General features: G+C 44.2%; 2 protein-coding genes across 3 annotated transcripts in view; one reads left to right on the top strand and one right to left on the bottom strand.

Annotated features, from left to right (window-relative positions):
* VAMP1 (vesicle associated membrane protein 1) overlaps positions 1-20,427 on the bottom strand; it is a 51,666-nt gene that overhangs the window by 12,047 nt on the left and 19,192 nt on the right. The window lies entirely within an intron of this gene.
* TAPBPL (TAP binding protein like) lies at positions 1,477-9,480 on the top strand. Of its 2 annotated transcripts, none has more exons than XM_085324576.1 (7): positions 1,477-2,942; positions 3,359-3,565; positions 4,455-4,733; positions 5,197-5,538; positions 5,724-6,047; positions 6,515-6,607; positions 7,372-9,480. In XM_085324576.1, exons 1-7 carry the CDS (start codon positions 2,894-2,896, stop codon positions 7,410-7,412), a joined length of 1,335 nt encoding a protein of 444 aa, XP_085180702.1. In that variant the 5' UTR covers positions 1,477-2,893; the 3' UTR covers positions 7,413-9,480. The 2 variants fall into 2 exon arrangements, with proteins under 2 accessions (XP_085180702.1, XP_085180700.1); XM_085324574.1 differs by having other exon boundaries at positions 3,317-3,565.

The following is a 20,427-nucleotide window of genomic DNA, read 5'->3' as shown; positions in this document are numbered from 1 at the left end:
AAGGTTCCTGCTTAATTTATATATAAGCAAACTATGATCACACAGTCCTGATTTATTTTTGATGACCAGCTGCTCTATGACTTAATTGCTATTTACAACTAAGTAATCTTTTGTTGGTTCAGTGACTGTTTTGTAAAGGAATTTGTCATTTGTTACACTGAAAAATGTAGACAATTACGATTATCAGAGTTTAGTCTTCAGTTCATAAATCTGAAATTAGTTTCGCATGGTAGCATAGTTTCTTGTGGGATTTATCTCCCGAACTTTCTTCCCGAGTTTTATGTAAATAACCTGTTGCATCATTAATCTGATGCTAACTCACTGTCTTTAGCTTCATTTCTACCAGTCCTGAACTGAAGAATATTTTAGTACCAAGCATGACTGGTATGCCACCATATTTCTGCCACTTGTATGATAACTAATTTACACCCCATAGTAGTTGTTTCTAGTTCTATCCTACAACTATTTGAAGGGTTGTAGATACAACAAAGATAGTGGAGCCAAACTCTTCTCAGTAGTGCCAGATAATAAAAAGGGGGCAATGACAACAAGTTGCAGCTTGGAAAGGTCAGGCTGGACTTTAGGAAAAACTTTTTTTATCAGCAGGATAGTAGTTCAGCACTGGAACAGGTATACTCAGAAAGATGGTAGAGTCTCCATCCCTGGAGAGTTTCCAGACTTGCCTGGACAAACTTATGCCAACCTGATCTAGCAGGATATTGGCCTGGAGACCTCCAGAGCTCCCTTCCCACCACCACTTCTCTGATTCCACAATATCGCCTGAGATACCCTATAGGATAGAGACATCTCTGTTAGTACTCCCTGACCTCCTCTGCTTTTCTTAGCTGAACTAGATAGCCCTTTAGCTGTTAGTATTGGCTGCCTGATGCTTCTCCATCAGTACCTCTCTCTGCTTGCTGTCCAGGCTCCTGCCCTCTTTATCTTCTGCCAGGTACATATTTTACGGGCTTTCAGCTCCCTGCATACAAAACCAGGCACACCTATAACACAACTCTCTTCCAGCAGCTGCAGCAGCAACATTGACAGGATACCTATACAGTAAAATTGTATTTATGAGCCAGTTTAATGTATTGCAAAATACAGTTTAATGTATTGCAAAACTTGTTACCAGTTCTGTTTCCTTTAGCCAGGCTGATCCAGCAGGCGTAGGACTGCAGCTCCAGAGAACAGAAGGGAGTCTCAGCTTTACCAAACATCTGGAAGGATTTGATTACAGAGAACAGTCTAGAGCAGTTTATTGCTCTGAAAGGCAAATTCTAGCATTACTATTATGTTTGAACCTCCCTGAAAGCAGTAAGCCACAATTCATTTCACAGCTGCAGCACCAGCTGCAGACTTCCCTCAACTTCTGTGCTTAAAAAGCTAATGGCCCAATCTGCTCCCGTAGGCTCCGAGTGCAGTCCTGGTCCCACGGGAGCAGCTAGAGAAACACATTAGGGAAAGAAGCCTTGCCCCAGCAGGGAGAGCTGCAGCCTTTGCCCCGAGCGCAGGCGCAGCAGMGATGCCTGCGCTCTGCCCCGATGGCTTTCCAGGAACTCTCCAGAGCAGCCCCAGCTTGTGGGGCAACAGCACAGGATGGGCTCTTCTCTCAGCCCATCTTAGCTGTACTCGAGGAGGCCGTCTGCTCCCAGAGCCAAACAGGCAGAGCGCAGAAACCCCATGGGTCATAAAACAAAGAGGCTCCTTTGATTCCTAAAGCAGAAATACAATGCAGAAGAGGCAGGAGGGGGCGTCACTTCCWGCAGACTGTCACAGTAACTTGACTCGCAACACGGGAAAAATGACAAGCGTACTTTGTCTGAGCTTCACTGTGGGCTCGCCTGCCTGTTGTCGGTATTGTCTGTATATGCCTGTCTATCTACAGCAAGCCAGTCTGGAAGAGGTGTGCAGCTGCCAAGAGCAGAAAAGCCGAGACTAAATTCAGGAATCCTCGAGGAGTAGGAAGAATTAATGTTCCTCATGACTCTGTTCCAAGTGGGACTGAAGTGGTGGGACTGAAGTGGTGAGTGAGGATGGGACTGAGATGCAAGGAGTAAATCTGCATCGAGACTTGCTTGAATGTGTACGTGATGATAGCAGCCCATGGCAAGGGTAAGCTGCGTCACTGCCAGGGCTAGAAAGACTGTGCAGAGAGGAACAGAACACAGAGGAAGACAAGCAACCATTTTCTCTCACTGTAACGCAGAGAGGCAGAAAAAGGCAGTATTTAAAATACCAYCAGAACTCATCCATTCCCTCCGTTACGCCTGTGCAGCAGCTTGATTTCTTTCCATGATGTTTTTTCCCACTAAGCGCAAGCTTGCCTTGTTTCTGGCACCAGGACAGCATCCTGCCAGGCTCTCAGTGCTGTGTCATAGTGCCTCAGATCAAACCACTTTTCAAGCGTTTCCTTCAGTTAGAGAGGGATCAACCAAAAAAATTCCAACAAACCAACTTCTACCCCAAAGTCTCTCAGGAAGCACAAGTCTGCAGAAAGGCTCACGCACAGAGAAGTCACTGGCTTTGCAAGGGGCTCAGTGAGTGCAGAAGGAAAGAGGCAGCATGTAGGAGGACACTGGGAAGAGGCTGCCATGACACAGACTTTTAAAGAAGGACTCAGTGAAAAAAAAACACCTGCAGGTCTGGGGATGCCCCTCGATGCCAGTCTATAGCACTCCACTCTTCTGCTGTCTCAAGACTTCACCATTAAGCCCTCAGACTCAGATGTTTGGTAAAGGAAGAGTTAACTTTTTTTTTTCCCCTGCTGCTGTGTCGCCAGAGTGAAAGTGAAATCAAAAGCAGCAGCCTGTCAGCAGTCTAGGGCAAGGTTTGATTCCTGTATGGTCTTCTGGGCTTGGAGACCATCTGGAAACCCCTTTCCCCCGAGGACAGGATGATTCAGAAGCTCCTCTTCTTCTGTGGCCTGCTTGGTCTGGATGCAGGTGAGTTAAGGGAGTGTGGCAGGATGGACCTTCTGGGAAACCGGAGCARGCTCCAACAGCAGTGGCAAAGGGCTGATCCCATGCTTACATCCCCTAACCCTAGTCCTTAAATGGAGGTCTCCAAGTAAAAACTCCTGAACAGCTGCTTCCCTCTGTTGTCAGAGGTACAATACTAGAGAAACAGAGGGGCTGCTTTGGTCAGGATCAAAAGAGGAACCCTAAAGAAGCAGCCAGCCCACGGCCTCGTGCTTATTTATTCCTGTTCTCCATCCTAGAGAAAGGGTAGGATTAATTTCTTTCTTACAAGGATGCAGTGGGATTTGTGCATATGTGCACATGCAGACCTTGAAAGTGGTTCATTCCCCTCCCTCAAGTGTCAACAAAAGATCCCACTGCAGCGCCTCCATTTCAAACAGTGGATATAGTCCTGGACTGCCTCTACGTGGGAGACGATCCGAAGGGCTCGCCAGGTGCCTTTGGTGGCTCGCTCTCCAAGGACCCTGCTCTCCTTGTGCTGAGGAATGTCAGTGTCAGAGATGATGGGAGCTTGGGTGAGGCGACTGATTATGTAGTGCCACAAGAAAATGCTGGCTCCTCTCCTCGCATTGTTTTTGAAGCTTCAGGTGAGTTGGATAGCTGAGGTAAGAGACCTGCCTCCTGGGTTTTGACCATTTACAATCACCGGGGTTCTACCTTCAAGTTTTTCCTTTAACTGAGTTCAGAAAAATAATTTTTGAGTGGCAGCTAAAGTTTACACACAATTTCTTAAACTCAGCAATTGAGACTTTAAGGAAGGAATTCTTGGAAGACATTAGGAAACTGTGTTGAGGCACCTCCCTCCTGCATTAACGTGAGTCCAAGCTCTCCTTCACACAGTATGGATGGATGAGATATGGATGAGTTCAAGCACACTGCAGCAAATCTGCTATCAGGCATCACAAATACAGCTTGTCCTCTCCACACTGAGTTAGTTTCCAGCAGTAGGGATAGAAAACATGTAGGTCACCAGGATGCTTATGCCTACGCTTACGTTTTGACAAATGGCATAGGTATAGACGGTCTCTCCATCCAGCTGCTCCTGCCTTCTTGCCACCCTTTCTTTTTGCTTAACAGTGAAGCTTCATTATCTCCTTTGCTTCTGGGCTCATCTCTAACAAGAATAAATATTGCTAGTCTTTGGTGGGTATTTCATATGCACAGGTTACTCTGTTGAGTTAGCTAAAAGAAATCTGTTCTGTATATTCTCTTTTCCTAGCAGCTTCCCTTGCCTAGAGTGAACTCTGTACAATCTGGTAGGATAAAACACAATGAACAGACAGAGGGTCGTAAGACAATCATGACAAACATCTGATGTTCTTTCGAAGCCTTCATTTGGTAAGCCTAACATTACATTGCAGGGCTCTGACTGACTGTGGCAGCACATGGTGTGTCTCCAAAGTATGTCTCATCAGCTTTCATTTGCTTTCCTCATTTGGACTCAGATGGTTAAATCTCTCTCTCCTATCTTCACAGCCCTGTTGGTATCCATCCCACACGCAGAGTCCCTGCTGCACGCCGACTGTAACAGGGAGGAGGTGAACTGTGAGATCTCCCCATACAACTTCCAGCAGCATGGCAAGGGGCTCTGCCCTGCCTCCTGGTTCATAGGAACTCTGCGGCTCTCCAGCGGGATCAGTATTGCCCTGTTGCTCAGAGGTCCCCACTGCAGCAGCGCGCAGGAGAAGCCTGATGCAATACTGCACCCAAAGCTGAGGATTCCTGTGAGCAAAAAGGGAACAGTGCTAACCACAGGTGACCAGATGCCCCGATGGACACAAGGGGAAGAGAGCCTACCTCCCCAAGAGCCCCATTCCCTACCCTCCTGCGAGTACCTTAGAGCTGCTGAGAGGARTCACGTAGGGAAGGAAGGGCTCTGTTGTGCAGGTTCCTCTGTAAAGGCCCTTCCTCACGGATAATCTTGCCCCTCTCATCCCTCTTCTCAGAGGTTCATGTGCTCTGGCCATTTCCTGAGAGTGGCAAGCATTTTGTCCTTCAAGACCATGACCTGTACTTGGTGTCCACCTGTTTCTCTGCCCTGGTAACCCCACTAGGATAGTTTCCTCCTGCTCTTCAGGCCATATGGCCTTGGGGCACTGTGCAGCATGCCTTCTCTGAGTAGGAAGTTCAGTGTGAGTAGTTCCCGCCAGAGAGTGCTCTGTTTAAAACCATATCTGTTTAACACTCTATTTGCCTATGTCTTTCGTTCTGTTTCTAGTTGAATTTCAATCGTCGTCATGCAACACTTCCCTGCGCACCCGCCTTGGCGGCTTAGTCATCCTTGACTGCCAGTTTGCCTTGGCTCCCAGCTCCCTGCTGTCCTCTCTGGAGTGGAAGAGGCAGCATCGAGGCAGTGGGCGAAGCCTGTTTCGGTACCAGGCAGGGAGCACAGGACCAATAGCGGAGCCAAAAGTCCATGTGGATTTGGCACAGTTGCTGGGGAATGGAAATGCATCACTTCATCTGCAAGGAGTGAGCGTGGGAGATGAGGGCACATACATCTGTTTGGTGTCCACCCCACTGCACCAGATCCAGCACATCATCCAGCTGCAGGTGGTTGGTGAGGAAGGCAACCTGGGGGCAACAGGAATCTAGGTCCCCAGGGGCTGACATTACACTGCACCCTTATCCCATTGCCCCCAACATTCATTGGGGACAACTCATCTTCCTTCCCTTGTGGACAGGAACTTTTGTATCCTATTGATAGTTTCTGACCAAGCTAATTTCCTGTTTATCTCCTGCTAGAGCCCCCAAGAGTTCATGTGATTCCAGCACATGTGTCATTTGAGAGAGATGTCACTACTACTCTGACCTGCAACATTGCTGGCTATTACCCCCTGGATGTCTCCGTGAGCTGGACTCAGAAGACTGCTGAGGATGAAGCAGAAATCACTCTCTCAAGCGCACGTTTATCCAGCCACCAGCGAAGCCAAGATGGCACTTACAGCATCACCTCCTACCTGAGCATCAGCTCAGCTACAGTGCAGGCACCAGCCACCTACAGCTGCCATGTTTCACATGTGGCCCTGGAGGAGCCCATCTCTGTTAGGGCCTATCTGAAGGCATCAGGTAAGCCCTGACCTCCTGCTACCTCATCTACCCCTGATGGGAATCAAAACATCTGGACCTCCTCAAGGGCTCAGGCACCCAGCTGAACCTGATGTTCAACTAGAGGATGGGTCTACTTGGAAACTATAGTCCCAGCAGCATAAAAAACTGCTTTTCCCTATGGAACCTGCTATGCTCTTGGGGTTCTCACTCTTTTTCCTGATGGGAGATTGCTCTTGTCTCCYCCTGACCCCACAGGAACAAGCAATCAAGTTAACTGCAGTTTAACAAGTTACAACACGTCAGTCTAGCCAGTATAACTGGCCCTGTGTCTTGATGGCCTTAGCTCAGGTTTCATGTCCCATTTGTATACCTGACAAGAGCATGTGCATGGTTAGTCCCTGGGGGAACTTGTTTAACTGTGATAATTTTCTTGCTGTCCAGCTGCTCAAGCATCAACATAACATCAGCGATCTTTTCCTCAACAGAAAAAACAAGATTGGAAGGGCTGGTGGGAGGCATCCTTGCTACTGTAATTTTTGTCGTTGTCCTCTTCATTGTGCTCAGGATGAAAAGGACAGGTAGGAATCTGTTACATGGAGCCACTTCTCTAGTATGAGAGAGGGAACACGGGGTGTCTTCCTCTTCTGTGCCCTGATCAGGAGAGACCAAGGTCAGAATATCTCAGGATGCCCTGGAGGGAAACGGGGAGAGCATAGGCTGGAAACCTGCTCACAAGAGAYTTTCATTCCTCACAAGATGCAGTGAGCTGAATTATCAGCTCAGCACTGGTGACAGCAAGGGGGTCTAGCTCCCTTCTTCTTCCCCTCCCCTCATCCCCATCAGTGTGCTCCCCTTGCTTACTTTTCCTGGCTCAAACACTTGGCAGGTGCCATGAACCACTTCAGCTCACCAAAAATGGCAGAAATTAAAGCCATCAAAACACTGGTTAGTTCTTGGGTGTTTCAGTGGGTTAAAGAGGCTGAGGGAACAGGCCAGTGACTGCTAGGGCTGGCATGGGAGCAGAATATGGGGAGGAGAAAGGGAAAAGGGTGTGCAGGGTAAGCTCCTGCCTCTGCCTCCTGATAGTTACATAGYAGTGCTCAGCTAAGGACTGGGGCATCTCAGAGCACTAGTTCATCCTCTGATTTTATTCCCCTTGTGCAAGACGCAGCTGGAAAGGTAATAAGCAGCAGATCGTCCCATAGCTAGTAGTCTTTATTTCCTTAGAGTGCCTCTTTGCAGGGCTGGAGTGCTTTTCMCCAATCATTTCTGGTGAAATGCAGGGTAATGTTTTATACCACTACCTAAATTTTACTCTTTTTTTCCCCCTTTTCCTTTTCAGTTAAACCAAAGGCTGAGCAACTTCTAAGAGGTTCAGAGTAAAAGAAGCCCTTGCCTACACTCATTTGTCTCCCTTTTCCTGGTATATCCTGCTCAGGAGAGCCAGCTCTGCCCAAATATTAACAGAGTTATTGGTCAGTATGGGCAGGGCTCTCCTTCATGGAGGAGCTGAGCAGCTTCGGAGACGTGGAGTCACAGAAAAGCATGTCTTCGTCGTGGTAGAGCAAACACTGATAGCCTCAGCTCATTGCTCGGATGCCACATTAGATGCAACGTGCATACATTTCTAGAAATGTTTCTATTCCAGTTTCAGAAAAAAGCACACTGTGTATGGTTGAGCATTTGTATGACTGTGTATGAGTACATGCACATTTTATAAATAGGAATTCAACATACATATATGCACATGTTGCATATAGGTGTATGTCTATAGCTATATATAGGTTTGATTAATGTCTAGAAGGCAAGTTTTTAAGGAAGATATTCTTGTATGTWTGTATGAGTCTTAACTGTCTGTAGGGATGGGTAAATATGTATGCAGAATTGATGCTTCAAAAGAGTAAATCCCCAAAGTGAGGAAATTACAAGTTAAACTGACTGCAAGCAAAGCAATCAAAAATATGATGAAAATACTGTAACAGAAAGTTAAAAAAAAATTTAACAGAAATTTCGCTAACAGAAGTTTACAAGAACATCTGTGGTTCTACAGTTCTGAAATAGGCAGAAATCTAACTTTCATCTGTCTGACAGGAATTTGAAGGTAGCACTTAGAAATCTTGTATATAACCGACAGAAAAAAAAAGAAAAGGAAGGTATAGATGGAAAGAAGCTATATGGCACACAACATACATAAGAAGTAATGAAGCGTACAAGCTGATAAGGAGTGTTCAAAGTATCTGGAAAAACTGGATTGCTGCTAGCACTAAAGGCACTTGGAAGGAGTTTTACAACGTATATTGGGAACCAAGCAATTCTAGCGATGGCCTAGACCCTTACCAGATGGATATAGGTAAAACTGTTGACAGAGGAGATTTCTGATAGAGATTTTTTGATACAGAGAGGATATTTGTTTGTATACAGAAAGAAGCAGAATTATTTATTCAGATTACATGAGGGTGGTGAACAGCTTTCTAGTCTATTTATAAACTTAGGAGGGTTTCTAATAGTATCTATTAAGCTTACGTATTTTCAGATCAATAGGCCAAGAAAATTAGCACCTCAGCATCATAGAAGTTTTGGTTGAGGAGGTATTGAGTCCATTAGAATCAGATATTTACAAACCCTGGAACAGGAGAGGAATCCCAAGATACTGGAAAAGTGTTAAAATTGTGCCAGTGTTCACAGAGAATAAGCAAGATGACAGAGGTGACTTAGATGGTTCCATAATAATATTCATAGGCAAGAGAGTGTGATGCTACCGCAAGACAGCTAACAAAGACTTCAAAAATGAAAATGAAATTAATAATTTAGTATGTGGTTTTATTTTTTAAAGGATATGAGAAAGATACCTAACTCGTTCTTTTACAAAATAATAATTTGGTTGATAAAAGTACTGATTGCAGATTTAACAAACCAAGACATTTGTAGGTAAACATGACGTTCTCCAGGAAAAAACAGTAATGTATATAAACATCATGATTTGTGTTATATGGAATAATTATTGGCTAACTCACAAATCTCAAAAAATAATTGTCCAGAAAGAAACATCAGTCACTGCTGAAAGTGTGTGCTTCTTTCACAGGGAGCTCAGTGCTATTCAATGTTTGCGTCAGGAAATATAACTATAAAAATTATTGTTGACACAATTTGCAAATGGCAAGAAGATCAGTAGCTAAAGTTGAGAGACTCGTTCAGATCAGCATGGGTCAAATGTTTAGCTGAGCATATTAAGACAAAGTAAGAATGCTCAGTAATGTCCATGGAATCTCCTAGGGTGCGAGATCTMCCATGCTAGCTCAATGCCATAAATCGCTATTCATTGCCTGACCTGAAAGAATAYTTAACAGTGACTAATGGCAGAGCGTAACTGCCAGCAGAAGCATTTTTTGCTTGTACCATTTCCTCTTCATTTTTGATGCGCTACCAATAAATAAATATTTTTAGTTTTGAATGGTGGTTTTCTGTCTGTGCACTTCCCACACAACTCCGTGGAAGCAAGTCTGTTGCAAGGCTCTGGGGCTGGTGAACAGGCGAGCAGAACGCTGTGAAGAAAGGGAGATCGTAGGACCTTCATTCAAGAGAAATGGAACCTAAGACCTGGGACTCAGGAGAGGGAGCTCACAAAGGAACTCAGCGTTGACAGGCAGATTAAATTCCAGCTCTTAAAGTGAATACTTGCTGCCTTGCTCCCAGAGCTTGCTATCCTGGAGCAGGAATCAATGAAGGCACTCATGGACTAGCTGAATGGACATATTGAAAATTTGGAGGTGGTCCAGAGCTAAATGACAGGACCAATTAGGAAGCTAGGAAAATGCCCTATGGGGAAAGAGTTAGACACTACTCTGATCTTACTGATCTAGTATCTCTTAATTACACCACAGAAAATAYAGAATACTAATGGCATCATAACCTGTAAAGAAAAGCATAGCAAGAATCAACAGCTGCAGGTTAAATTTAGGCATGTTCAGAATAGAGTAAATTGTGATATATTCAACAGCAAAGATGATTGTTCTAGCTACCTTTTAATGAAAATGGTAGGCTAGCTCTCAAAGTCTTCAAATAAAGTCCAGATTACATGTCCCGACAGAGAGGAAGGCTGACCTTTATGAAACTTGTTCCCACCTCGATACCACATGCTTAGGCTGAGAAGCTTCAAATTCCACCAGTCATCTTTGGCCTCTAGTGGACCTATAACAGAGGGCCTAATGTACGGGAKTCATCCAAAGCTAAAACCCTCTCTCATATTTCCCCAGGCAATGATGGAAAGTAAGCCATTTAAGCCTAGTGTGCAGCAAGAAAGTTTTCCACACTGACTATAGAAATAATACAAAATATCCCCCTTATCCCCCCCCCAACAGTTATCAATGAACTGCCAGAAATCACTGCAACCTGTGTTCTAGGGGTGAGGTGGACAGCATTTATGCTCTCCTACCATACATTATTTCCAGATCAGAAATTTGAAGCAGCAAACTCCATCTCAAGAGCTTGGCATTACAGCCCACTGTTGGACCTGCTCAGTAAGTAGCAGGTAGTTCACATGCATACACAGTGAAATGATAACCACACAGATAAGGCTGCATCATCTTGAAAGCCCACAGACATCAAGGATTGCTTTTCAATAGCTGGAGAGCTCTTTTCTTAGAGAAAATCATCTTGCAGCAGCTATACGTTGGCTACTTTTCCTCCCAAGAACTGGACTGCAGGAACACTGTCTCCAGGCTTTTGTGAAGAGCGTAAAATGCGAATCAAGGATAGAGATTCACTAGCACTGTGGGGCTGCATTTCTCAGTAACTGCCAGCCTTTTCCCAGTCTTTTGATAAACTCACTTCCTCTGGCCTACTCTATCTAGAGATCAATGACAGGAGCAATATTAAGCTATATCAGCTTATGAATCTCTCGTAATAGTCTGTTCAAACATAAATAAATAAATAAAAGGATTGTGCTTTCTTCTTTATCTGGAGAGAAACTGGGGCTTTTTCCCAGAGTCTTCATCTTTTTTACAACCACTCCCTAACTTGCGTCCCAGATTAAACTCTTCTGCAGACTCCCACTCCACTCCTCCATGCCACAGTATGGTGTGTCATGTTAGGTCAGCCCAGTTCCTACCTATTACCAGACATACTTCTCCATCTGCTGAAAATACAGCTTCTCCCAAGACATAGAGCAGTGGGTTCATATGTGTCTCCTTCAAYGAGTGATGAGCAGACACTGAAAAATTACAGAAGTCCCTTCCAGAGGAAAGATTAACTGAGAAGCTCAAAAACCTCACACGGAGTGGGGAGAGCTGACTTCAGGCTGGCCTCTGGGGCCAGCAGTAGTTGCTAGCAGTTCTCGTGAGGTCCATGGTAGCCTAGAGAGTGTGTCAGAGCTGTGGTCAGAGGTGACATCAAACAGGGGTGAAGGCCCACAGGGCCATACAGACCAGAGCACACAAGATGCTCTTGCTCTCTAGCAGCAAACAGAGCAGTCAGGACCAGCCCTACCCATGTCCCCAGGAGGATGCAGTGGTTGCAACATTAGGACTTTCTTCTCTCAGACTCCATCCCTAAAACCTCTGAATCAGGAGAAAAGAGAGGGCCACCACCAGMACCTATGCTTCCACTGCTAACATACTCATTCCTCTGTGACTGCTGCTGTCACCTTCATCAGTAGCTCTGCCAAAATGCCTGGACCACAACTCTCTCCCTGTCTTATGCCAAGAGCTAACAGCTCTGCAGGTCRCAGCTGGCTCCAGTAGTACCAGGCAACATTTATCCAGGCATGCATCCTCCTCCTTCAGAAGATGGATTACAGCACACACTTCACTTATACTGGCATATGAGAGCATGGCTTTCACAGCCCACTGGGGACATAAGCATCAAGGAGCGGTGTGCTGGCTGCAAGCCCTCCTCCAGATCCTCCAGAACTGCTTGGGCTCTGGCTGGACTTACCCCTCACCTTCACCATATGAAGCCCCAGCAAGTCCTAGGACCTCCTCCTCCATCTATCCTAGGTCAAACTGGCCACCTGCGGCTCCGGGAGGAGGATGAGGCCTGGTTGTGGGGAAGTGGATTCTGGTGATTGCATAGCCTACTTCTCCTCCCCTGTGCTGTCATGTCTCTGTGCCGAGGGTCACTGGCAGCATTCGCCATCTAGCGTTTCAGGAAGCCATGGGTACTGTTGCAGATGCTAAGTTCTGTTACCCTTCCTGATTTCCTGTTTTTATATTTTTAATCATTTGGCTTTCATCCTCTCCTCTTTCTCACTCATTGGCCACCCTAATCATCTGACTTCTCCCTGATTTCTCTTCTTCTAGCCTCCCCCTCTCAGGGATAGGTCAAGGTGAAGAGTAAGAACAGGGCAAACATGTTACACTTTTCATTAATATTCTCCCAGTCTTCAAACATTTTCAGGTCAGGTACTTCCTGAYGGAATGTGGTTTCTGTGGTTTAGTCACCCTCAGTAGATTTCTTTTCCATGAAGGTGTCCATTCTCCCTTTGAACCCATGTAAACTCATTGAAAATTCATTCACTACCTTCCCCTCCTCAGGTACCAAGGTGGTTTAAGCATGAGTAACACACTACCGAGAGTAATTCAGCTATTTCATTCCTGAGTTCCTTTAAAACCCTTGGACAAAAGCCATTGTTTCTAGCAACTAGTTACTGTTCATTTTGTCAGTGAGYTGAACAGATTTTCCCACAGTCACTTCAATGTCAGACATGTTCATTGATGAATCTCATCCTGCACAAGAAAGGGTTCTACCATGATGATCTCTGGCTTCTGCCACACTTAACAGAAAGGCAAGGATTTCTGCAATTGTCSTATCTTCACTATGTGCTCCCTCTATAGCCTGATCATCGATTTGCCCTATATACTACCTAGCAGGTTCCTGATAGGTTTCAAGAAAGATTTATGGTTACTTTTGATTCTTTCTACTAGCTGTTCCTTGAAGTCTTTTCTGACCTGATGTGTTATCTGTCTACATGCAACTTGCCAACATTTACATTAYTCTCTACTTTTTCTATTTGTAGACAACTTTCATTTTTTTCAAAAGATGCTTTTAGTGGCTTCCCCTGAACCACTGAACAATCTTTTCTGTATCCCACTTGAAAGGTGTTCATCCCATTTTTCTTAAGCATGCCCATTTAGTAAAGATGGCAGCAGGTGTTAAGGAGCAAATTCAGACAATGTAGATGAAAAAACAAAAGGTGTGSCACTTTTGGATAGACAGAAGAAAATAGTTTTGATAGATGTTGGTACAGGTCATGATGCTGGGCAACAGGTCAAGAAGATAAAGACTGKTAGAGCAGAATGGAGGAAGAAAAGAAGTGGCTGGAAGAGAACAAGAGGCAGAGGGCAAGATGTGAACAGCGGTGAAGATAGCAGTCGGGAAAACAGTATTATGGCACTCGGTGATGGGATGATATGAGAGAGGGAGTGAGAAGTAAGAGAAAAATAGCAACATTGGCTCAGCAGAAATGATGTGGTGGTGCAGAATTACAACAAGAGGTGGCAGAAGGGGATAGGGATGATGGTGAAGAGTAGTGGTCCGGACTGYATGGAAGAACACTGGTAAGTGGTGGATCAAGACAATGACTGTCAGTGAAGCAGAGCAGCCTTGGACAATGCTGAAGGACAGCTGAAGAGCCTGTTGAGAGGTCCACGTAGAATGGGACAAGAACAACAAGGAGCAAGAAAGGAAGGGAAAATGACTGCTAGGGAGGGAAAGGCAAGATGTCATTGCTTTAAGAGTTTATGGACTAGCTTCAGTCTGTTTGCCTCCTATCCTTCAAACTGTCTGGCATGATTCATCTTCTAGGAGTTATACAACTTGTCAGCACATCTTGCAGTGCCACTAGACAAGACAGGCCTTCTYATCACAACAAGGTGCGGTTTATTGGGAAGGTTGAAACTGTTTTCTATGTTTTCTTTTGAATTAATTTGTTGTTGCTCTTTTCCGTTCAGYTCCCTTTCTTTCCCCTATTTCCAACACTATTTTTTGCTGTTTTCTTTTCCCTTTTCTCAAACATTTCTGAAGTCATATGTTTGCTTGGTATCAATTTCTTCATGTATTGTTCTTTTTCTCATCTTGCTTGGTACTTTTACACATATCCACGTTGTTCTCACAGGCCTCCCTCCCATGAAACACCATCAACATTAAGTCCCTTAGCATGAAAGATCAATCACTTCAACTGATAAATATGCAGAGTACCACAGCAGGAGATGTGCTGCAAATACTTTGGGATTCTTTACTGACAGGGGATTTGTAAGGCAAAAATACCCTAGATCCTAAGAAGTGGACCATTTTTCACTACAGGGGAAGACAGAGCCTCTCTTTTTCTCAAAGAAACACAGCAAAAATCYCTCTCCTCCTCATGAGTCTTACTTGAAGGAAATTCCTTCCTGACCCCAAATTTGCTGAGGAGTGTAAACTTCTTGATAAGAGACACATATCTGCTCAACAGAAATGGTTGCTGTCTTGACGCTGAATTACAAAAAGAGGTAGCAGAATGGGATAGTGACTACAGTGAAGAAACCTCACCCTTCTCAGTATCACTAGAAGTGATTACAGGGCTTCACTAGAGGGATCCACCTCTAGCTTGCAACCTTTTCTATTTAAAAGGAAGAATGAAAAGCAGGAAAAAAAGTATGAATCCAGACATTCTTCTTTGTAGGCCCTACAGAYGATAAGCCCTGGAATACTTCATTACAATTACCAATGTAAAGCCAAGGRTATCTTATTACCCAACTCTTTAACTTGAATTTATCAAGCTACATCTTGAAACAGAGGCTTCATCATCCATTCCAGAGCTTCATTTGTGCTAAATTGAGATCTTCTGATAGTTCATATTGCCTGGAAAGGTTTAAATCCTTTCAAGCAGAGAAAGGAACCCAACTGAATAAAAAGAGTGACAATGTCTTTTGCTCTGCTTTTTGTGARGGGATAGTTCCTTCAAGGCATCTGKCTATGAGATCTGGCCTTACAGGTGTGTGAGGCAAAGGAYATAGAGGATTTATAGATGAACTGCCTTTTTTAAAGTCTTAATTCCCTATGGGTTCCATTTTTGAGAATATAATTGCTGGTTTATTTTCCAGAGGAGAGGATCATTATCACAGCAGAACCAAAACCAGAAGCAACATGARATCACTGAGATGGGAGTGAGTGAGGAGGGCACCTGGAGATTTAAGTGGGGCAGCATCAAAACCGTAGGTAAACATAAACTAGGCTATCTTAATGTTAGCTCTAGTAAAGCTCCAAACGGGCAGCAGCTTGCGTCTGTGTGCAGCAAGCAAAAGAGTCTACTGCATTGTGCTGGGTGTGGTGGTGTGCTTAGAAGGTGACTAGGCACAACTGTGTGATCTTTACTGGCTGAGGAGCAGCAGGTGTCAGAAGAGAAACCAGTCTGAGGTGGCTGCATCTGCTTCAAATTTCCAGGAAAGCACAGAAGAGATCATGAAAGGGGTGGGGACACAGGCCTGGGGAGTCACATGAGTGTTATAATAGGTATATTGTTACGGCTGGAATGAGGAAATTAAAGATTTCAGTTGGGGAGAACAGGAAAATAAATCCACACACAATGAAGCTCCATCTTGATCTTGCCACTCATTAATTGCCTCTCAGGACAAAGCAGCCAGGGAATTCACTGGTTTTGATATCCAGCTCTATAACTTTACTCTGTGCTRCTGCAGTCTGGACCAGGCACCACCTTTTGGATGGGCATCTTAGCTTAGCCATGCCAGCATGGGGCATTTTCATGTGGCTACTTCCATAGTCAGTCCTATTGCAGCTGGACTAGGTTGAAATCAATATCTGAGGAGCTCTTGATTTTGCTGATAGAGCCTATATATAAGACCCTGTGCTTAGGGGTTATAGCAGAGATATTTTCTTGCTGCCCTACTGATAGAGCTCTATCTATAGCCTCAATGATTTTATCACAGAGGACAGTCTCTTATATCAGACATGGCAGAGAACTTGGAAACAAAGTGGCATGGCTAATGTACCACAGGCTCCGGATAAYTAGGCTGGTTCAGTAACCAGACTGATTCAGTGCTTGCAGGAGGCAATATCCAGGGCTAAATTGTTTCAGGAGCTAGTTCAGATTTGCTGGCYGGGGCAGAGAATGAGTAGCAGTACAGGCATCTCCCAAAGCCTCATACTGCACTGAGGATATTATATTATCTATTATATATATATATATATAATATATATATATACACACACACATTATACTTAGTATATGACTTTCACAAGCCCTACCCTGTAGTCTCCCACCTTTCAGTCCGGAAGAAGGGAGCTAATGCTTCCTGCTTCAGTTTTCCTACCAGACTACCTTCTGCTTCAACAGAATGGCTCTCTGCAACAATGCTGTTCCTACAAGGTAAATAYGAACAAAACAAAATTGAAAAGCAGCTCCTCAGGACCCAAAAATGTGGGCGTGACTACACAGCATGCTCCTGCTGCTTGCAGTATCACTGGTTATTTGGGGCATAAACCCTTGCTGCCTGCTAGGTTACATTAGGAGCAAGGAGGGAGGCATTCAAAAGCCTGTCAGATTGGTCTACAGATTCTTGATGGGTTTTTAACAAGGATCCTCTGCAGAGATCACCACCTCTGCCAGAAGTGAATCCATGAATCCCAGGTAAATAATTCTTCCCTGAAAAACAGCAGTACAAAAGGTAGCCCGACATCTATGCACTGTTATCAGCCACTAAGCTGGTGTTTCTTTGGCCACTTCACTTAAATTTGCAGTACCAGCTGTGCTGCTACTCCTTGACATTTTGGRTTGCTAGTTTTAATGCAAAAATATAATCAATTGTAAATAATCCAGAAATAAATATTGGCATCTACTTTGCAGCAGAAAGAAAAGCTTTTTCTAACTGAACTGCATATATATAAAAATAAAATAACTAAACTGATCACAGATCTTTCAAATAGTTCAAAAAATGCATGTGATTTGGTATCCATATCAGAAGGATATTAAGATCAAATATTAGCAAGAGACTTTTTTTCCCACYGCAATAGCAGCATATTGTATAATAAAAAATTTCTTCTATTTTTAAATCTTGTATGCATTACACACTGTTATTACATTCCTACTTGGGGAGATAACAGACATACCTGCTAAGGAAATACTTCAGTTTTGATTCCATAAAAAATGATTCATGCTTATTCAAAGGTTGCTCAGTAGCCATAAAAGTCAATCATACATCCAGCTTGTGAAGACACAATATACAGAATCACTGCACAGAGCAACACATTGCTTTCCATTTCAGAAGGGAAGAACCTAGCGACAAACAGTTGAAGGAAATGAATCTTCTCCGTATAAAGGTCCTTGATTCAAAGTTTTTTTTAGATGTCAAGTAAATATTGCAAATCTGATTAAAGATGTGATTTGCCTCAACAGACCCTTATATACRATAAATATCCAGATATTTGTGGATGGGCAAATTACTAAGTCTCTTGAGGTGAGGGAATTTGGAGACAAAAGTGTATCTGATCACCTAAAATATCAACAGTGAACACTTGCAGATTATACTAATAATCTCATGTCACTATCTTCTGTCATAGCGAGGCATGGCTGACGAAAATGGTACAATCTAAGACAGGAAATCTTGTTCAGGAGATGGTCACGCAAATGACCTGGTTCATCTATACATGAGACAAACAGAACAAAAGCTGGGAAGATGTAAGTGAAGAGGACAGCATAATCAAAAAACTTGAAGGGGTAGCAAATCCTGAAGTTCTGCAAATACGGACTGAGACCAGCAGTTGAGAAGGAAGTAGGTGATTTCTTGTTTGCATTGTTTCAAAAGCACAAATGATGTATTCAGGAAATCAAATGGTAATTGCAGTTGTAAAAATGTTAAAATCAATTAGAAATTTTAGATTATTTTGTGAGTTGGCAATCAATCTGTCACACACCCGTGCGACCGCTGGAACTTTATGATTCGACAAACGCATGTCCAAACCGTGACAGTTGTATGATTGAAACCATGGGAATTCACCTCAAGGGCTGATAAGGGCTCTGAGGTGTGCTACAGCAGCAGCTAATGCATGGCAGTCTGAGCAGGTCACCACCAGCRTGAGAGAGGAGGGAAAGGGAATCGCTTAGGTAACAGCTGACACAGCAACAGGAAAASCTGAAAGAGTCAACAATTTATTTTTTTTTTTAATTCTTTAGAAGAAAAAGTRTAACACATCGAAAGAGTCTTCTCAAAAATAAAACAAATATGTATATGTGTATGTATATAGATATAAATATATAGATATGATGAATATATATTTATACATGACTAAATATAAAACTTACGATAYATATACTCACACTCTAAGTATCAATTACTATTGTCCAAGCTGTCTAAGGCCAAAAGTTCTCCCAAACAGCTCAGTGATAAAAATTGTCAGCCATGATGGACGTGCTGAGAAAATTGATTTAGAATCTCATTTGGCTGAGATTCTAAATCAGTCCAGATGTTGTATTTTTTTTAACTTCATCTAGTCAAAAGAAACCAAAAAAATGTAAGTTGCCTTTGTCTCACACGCAGCAAAAAAAAAGGACTGATGTGTTTCTGAACTAATTTGCAAAGGTATAAAATGCTTGTAAATACTGTAGAAATCATAGAATATCTAACTGTCAGCTGTACCAACTTTGGCTGTAATTGCTCTGTTGGGACATTAAAATAATGAGTACCAATGGCCATTTTCAAGGGCAAAATTAATTTTGTCAGGACACAATTCCAGTAATAACGGGGGAAGATTTGGAGGATGGTCTGTGAGTGCGGCTTAGTAATTTCAGAAAATTGCAATAATGTAAGTCAGACAAGCTGTAAACAGATTCTCTATACACCTACTGGATTACAGCACCCGAGATGATACTGGTAAGTGTCACTGCTGATGCCTCTTCAGTACTAGTAAAATGGGTATGTGCACTGAGTTTAAGCRGTATGCGACAAGGCTGGTTCAAAAGGCTGACATGCATCTTCAGGGATTTTCCACATATTGCACAAAACATGAAAATAGCAATGGTAAGACGAGCTGGCATGCTCTCCCTGAGTGGCATCTCCTATTGGCACTGTCAGAGACGGGATATTGAGCTGAACGGGCCATTGGTCTGATCCAGAAGGGCTGTTTTAACACGTGCGGGAAGCTGCTTTGTGACAGGCATTTGAAGCAGCTTTAGCTTGTTCTCCCCACCCGTCYCAGTTCCTCTAACTTGTTTTTGTCATAATGAGGAAAGTTCAAAACAAATTGCTTGAGACAAAATTTGGTTTAGAATCACATGGAAGTAGTGCTTTTGCTTTTCTTTGCTTTCTGACATGGGGAAGGCTCTAAGCAGTGGCTGCATAGTACTCTAAGTAGTGGATACGTAACGAGTAGCTATCATCATGCTGTTCCTGGCATGCTGTCGCTTTCTGCCAGCCTTACAAGTGTACTCCTTGCCTTCCTCAAGCATGATATTTTGCAACATGAAGAGGTAAAAATGGCTGTGTACTTTGAGTCACTGACCAAACTCAAATAAGAAACAAAATCCAGGCGCAGGTACAGAAGAATCTGAACAAGGACTAATCTGACAAAGGTATTCCTAAACGAAAGAAGGAAGCAAAAACCCAAAACAGCTTGGGTCAAAACCATCTGGAGAAAGGATTGGGAAGGAGGTCCTAACAGCAGGGGTCTGTTATGGACTCCTGATCATGTTCGGTTATGGGTTCATTTCTGTGGTCTGAGGAAGCATAGCAGGGCTTCGGGTAATGAGAGGAGGCTTTAATTCCCTAGGCAGAGATTAGAGAAATATATTCCCCCCAATGGCTGGGCTACATAGTTCTGGAGATGAAAGATTTCTTTGGTCAGTGAACCAGCAAAGGTGTTGTTCCCTCATGTGTATCGCCTAGTCCCTGCGAGCCTTCTCTGCACCAACCCCATCCCTCGTGCAGTTTAGCGCCATCATCCAAAACGCAGAATCTCCCTTGACTTTGCCACTGAGGAGCAAAAGTCAAGGATTAAAGTCCTGAAGCACCAGGAGTCCCCATAATGAGCAGGCACAGAGAAGGACCAAGGCAGCATCCAGATGCACTCTGTGCCTCTGTGGGTACAGTGCTGCTGGCACTGGATGCGTCCCCATGCCCTTGGCACAACCGCTGCCAACTTTCTTTCTGCATCACCTCTCCTTGCTGGGAGGCAGTGGGGGAGGAGGAGGTGGCGGGGGAGGAAGGACACGATGTTCCCGGGGCCCCACCTGGCCGGGGCTGGGCTGCTCGCTGCCTGCTCGGAGGAGCGCGCCCGTGGGGGGCCCAGCCCGCCTCCGCGGGGCCCCGACGGCGCCTCGGCCCCCGATGGCGGCGCCAAGGTCACCTCGCCCGGCCCGGCCGGCTCGGCCGCGGACACTTGAGAGTTTAAAGAAGCTTTTCTTCCCCAGGAG

The sequence above is a fragment of the Rhea americana genome, unplaced genomic scaffold (genome assembly GCF_003343005.1).
Source record: "Rhea americana isolate MKP2758 unplaced genomic scaffold, rheAme1 scaffold_92, whole genome shotgun sequence".
In the NCBI taxonomy this organism is placed as follows: Eukaryota; Metazoa; Chordata; class Aves; order Rheiformes; family Rheidae; genus Rhea; species Rhea americana.
Note: the sequence above shows the minus strand (reverse complement) of the source record. Positions and strands in the feature narration are given on the sequence as shown.